At 39.9% G+C, this 4,229-nt stretch overlaps 1 protein-coding gene across 1 annotated transcript; it reads left to right on the forward strand.

The window, feature by feature from the left end:
• Window positions 1-231: 231 nt before the first annotated feature.
• LOC126628109 (phosphoinositide phospholipase C 6-like) lies at window positions 232-3,990 on the forward strand. Its single transcript, XM_050297696.1, has 9 exons — window positions 232-896; window positions 1,648-1,844; window positions 1,956-2,091; window positions 2,208-2,387; window positions 2,471-2,697; window positions 2,792-2,909; window positions 3,034-3,186; window positions 3,274-3,360; window positions 3,460-3,990. Exons 1-9 carry the CDS (start codon window positions 546-548, stop codon window positions 3,772-3,774), a joined length of 1,764 nt encoding a protein of 587 aa, XP_050153653.1. The 5' UTR covers window positions 232-545; the 3' UTR covers window positions 3,775-3,990.
• The last annotated feature ends 239 nt before the right edge of the window (window positions 3,991-4,229 follow it).

Genomic DNA, 4,229 nt, shown 5'->3' on the forward strand with positions numbered 1-4,229 from the left:
TATTATTGGAATGGGATATAATTCTTTCATGACCAATGTGTAAAAAGAAATCAAATATGTTTTTGGAACCCGTAAAAGACCACAACACAAAATTGGACCCACTTCGGATCTTAATGTCCGAAGTCTAGAGATCAAAAAATATGTACCACACAAATCAAATTCAATGGTTCTCATCTGCTCACTCAGTTAGCTCGTCTCACACAACCAACTAGGTTGATTTCTTTTTCACATAAATCAAAAGACGCAGATACTAACGTCCAAAGTGAGTCGAATTCCGACGACACCTCGTTAGGCTTTTGTTTTTTATGTTATTTTTTGGGCACGTCAAGGGAGAAGCTTTTGGAGTGGGAACGAACAGTTGATTGGTCGGTTAATCTCCAACGATCCAGCTGATTTCTAGGCCCCCCTCTCGTCTTCCTTCATCACTCCCTCCTCTCACTTTTTCCCCTCCTTTTTCTCATTTCATTTTCTCGGGAACCAAACGGAAAACTCAGAAAACCAAAAGGAAAAATCGATCGAATCGGAATCGGAATTGGAGTTTTTCAATGGGTGACAGCAATGCGCCGCACCACAATTACACGATGTTCAAGTGCTTCAACCGGAAGTTCAAGGCCAGCGTGGCCGGCCCGCCGGCCGACGTCAAGGCGGTGTTCTCGAAGTTTGCGCAGGGCGGGGACCACATGTCCATCGACCAGTTCCGGAGCTTCCTGGTCGAGCACCAGGGCGAGTCGGCTGAGGCCCTCAGTATCTCCGACGCGCACACTATCCTCCTCGACTTCACGACCCACCACCCGGGAGAAGCCGCGCACCACAAGAAGCACGTGGGCGGTCTCACTCTCGAGGATTTCTTTCATTTCTTGTTTCTTGAAGAATTCAACAGTCCAATCAGAAGACAGGTCAAATTTCGTCACTCCCAGTACATGCATTTTGATTTTGTTTTTTTAAATGTTATCGACACTCTAAAAATACATTTGGTACCCTGATAAAGATGTGACGGAACATTGTTATCAGAGTAATCATGTCGACGCGTGCTCTAAGTTTACAATCTGTTAACGTAAGTACGAGAAAACATTTTTTTTGTTATAATATTTTTTTTTAATTTCAATTATATGATGTAGCGATGATTTGAAATGTTTACGGAGCATTACGTGAGTTTAGATGATTGTTCAAGTTAATTCTTGTTAAGATACGTGTTCAAAATTCAAAGTCTAGAATGATAAGTTGATATCATAAGTTTGACAAGAAAATGTAATCTGCAATTTTTTGTTTTGAAGTTTTTTCAATGAGTAATGCTACACTTAGCACATAATTGTACCATTATTTGTACCATTTATCTAATAGAGATAGGGCATGTTAACGCATGTAGGTCTCATCTCTATTAGAGAGATGTACAAATGATGGTACAACTAGATGGTAAAAATAGCATTTTTGTTTTTTAATTATATATGATATAGGGATGCTTTGAACAAGTGAAATAGAGGCGAGAACCTTCGATAGTGAGACCTAACTACAGAAAGTTTTTATGTTTTCATGAGAGTTGCTTTTCAGATGACGTAGTCAGGCTGCCCTACCGTAGATTTTTCTCGAAATAGAGGGGTCGTATTAGGTTTGTTGTTGGCTAACATGCATGTGAATTTGCAATTACAGGTACACCATGATATGAATGCTCCAATATCACATTACTTCATATATACAGGGCATAATTCCTACCTAACTGGGAATCAACTCAGTAGTGACTGCAGTGATGTCCCAATCATCACGGCATTGCAAAAGGGTGTTAAAGTAATTGAACTCGATTTGTGGCCAAACTCTGCAAAGGATGATGTTCAAGTTTATCATGGAAGGTACTTACCTAGCTGTTAGCTCAGTTGATCATCTTAAATCATGTTTCGATTGCAGGTTCATAGTTAGCGATGACGATTGGACCAAAAATGAATACATTCTGTATAATGTAGGACCTTGACCGCTCCTGTGACGCTAATCAAATGCTTGAAGTCGATAAAAGAACATGCTTTTGATAAATCTCCATACCCCGTTGTTATAACTTTTGAAGATCACCTTACTCCCAATCTTCAGGCTAAAGTTGCAGAGGTTAGCTTTCGTGTTCGAATCATGTGTGTAAAGGTTTAGATTTCAGTTGAATTTTGCGTCTGTTGCTTTCACGTCGTTGTTTTCTGACCTTGAGTTTGTGATTTTGCATAATGTAGATGGTTATCCAAACATTTGGAGACATGCTGTATTATCCGGGGGCAGAAGACCAGATGGTAGAGTTCCCATCGCCCGAATCTTTAAAAAACCGAGTTATTATCTCAACAAAACCGCCAAAAGAATGCAGCGAATCAAAGAGTTCGAAGGACAAGGGTGGTGGAAGGTCTTCATCTGAAGAGGTCAGCTGACATTTGCAATTAATTTATCTCCCAATTTGGTTACGGGTTTGCTTGTTCTACATTGCTTCTTTTACTGGGTTCAGAGTGGGAGTGATCAAGAGGGTGAGGCTATCAACAATGCCAATGCAGCTGAAGCTAAATCATTCCAACAATCAGCGCCCGAGTACAAGCGTCTCATAACAATCCATGCTGGAAAACCGTCGGGTGAACTAAGGGATGCACTAGCGGTTGGTGATAAAGTTAGACGTCTAAGTTTGAGTGAACAGAAACTTGAAAAGGCGGCCGAAGATCATGGAGCTGATGTCGTAAGGTAATACCTGCAAGAAGTTAGCTTATCCTTTTGTTATCCGTGTTCTTCTCAGCACTAACGGTTCTGTTACTTCTTCTTGTGTTATGCTCTCTAGGTTCACACAGAAGAATGTTCTAAGGGTGTACCCGAAAGGAACAAGATTCAACTCCTCAAATTACGAACCACATGTTGGGTGGATGCATGGAGCTCAAATGGTTGCATTTAATATGCAGGTTAGTTTCAAGCTTTTCTTTTTGTCATCAGAGATTAGCTTCGAGTTCAAGGTTTCAAGAAAAACATGATTCGATCTCTGCGGGAGATATAGAAACTAGCTAACATGTCAAAATTCTTTAACAGGGAAATGACAAATACAATTGGTTGATGCATGGGATGTTTAAAGCCAACGGGGGGTGCGGTTATCTGAAGAAGCCCGACTTTTTGATGTACAAGGGTCCGAATGGTGAGGTTTTCGATCCTAAAAAGACCTTGACCGTGGTAAAGACGTTGAAGGTGAGTACATTTTGTTTCAACTTTAAAGTGAAGTTCGTAGTTGGAGTTCTGGAATGGTCTCATGAGTACATGGATGTTAATTGACAGGTGAAAGTATACATGGGAAACGGATGGCACTTGGATTTTAGCCGGACGCACTTTGATTCCTTCTCCCCTCCGGATTTCTACACAAAGGTTAGATGAATTATACTTTCAATCAACCGAATTACGCGTTTTTTTGTTTCATACGAATGTTCAACTCGAAAACTGGGAGTGTTCTGTGGATTATGGCAGGTTTTTATTGTTGGAGTGCCAGCAGATTGTGGTAAGTTCAAAACAAAGATAATTGAGGATGATTGGATACCTGTATGGGATGAAGAGTTTACATTCCCTATGACAGTTCCGGAGCTTGCCATACTCCGGTTAGAAGTCCGAGAGTATAACATGTCCGAGAAAGACGGTTTTGGCGGGCAAACGTGTCTCCCCGTCTCCGAGTTAAAACCCGGGATCAGGGCAGTCCCCCTGTATGATGAAAAGGGGGAGAAACTCAAATCTGTAAAGCTTCTAATAAGGTTTCAGTTCGAGAACGCACTCTCCCTTACAACATGATTGAGGGCTCGGTTAGATGTACTATTCTATAAAGCGCTTTTAGTCACTAGTACATTCTAACAAGCCATAAGCGGGATGCCAGTGTATGTGTAATTAGTGATATTGTTAATTATGTTTCCGATTTTGATTTGTATTGAGGTCGTGACTTTGACTCATGAGTTTTGCTAGTGGGATCATATTTTATAAACATATAAATTATAAATTAACTTTTAATCATCGCTTGCTAATCATCTTATGAGATTGTTTAATGCTTAATCAAGTTTTAAGTCAAATAAGTTTGGTAGTGTTTGACTTGCTATATATTACTAGATGTGTCCAATGTGCTGTACTACGAGCATTCACGAGAGCAAATTATAAATTCGCTACTTATAATGATTCTTGTTATTTTGATCATCTACTGTTGAATTTGATATTAGGGTTGGAGATTTTAAAGATTAAGACACTAAAATATTTAT

This window comes from Malus sylvestris, chromosome 7 (assembly GCF_916048215.2).
Source record: "Malus sylvestris chromosome 7, drMalSylv7.2, whole genome shotgun sequence".
Classification (NCBI taxonomy): Eukaryota; Viridiplantae; Streptophyta; class Magnoliopsida; order Rosales; family Rosaceae; genus Malus; species Malus sylvestris.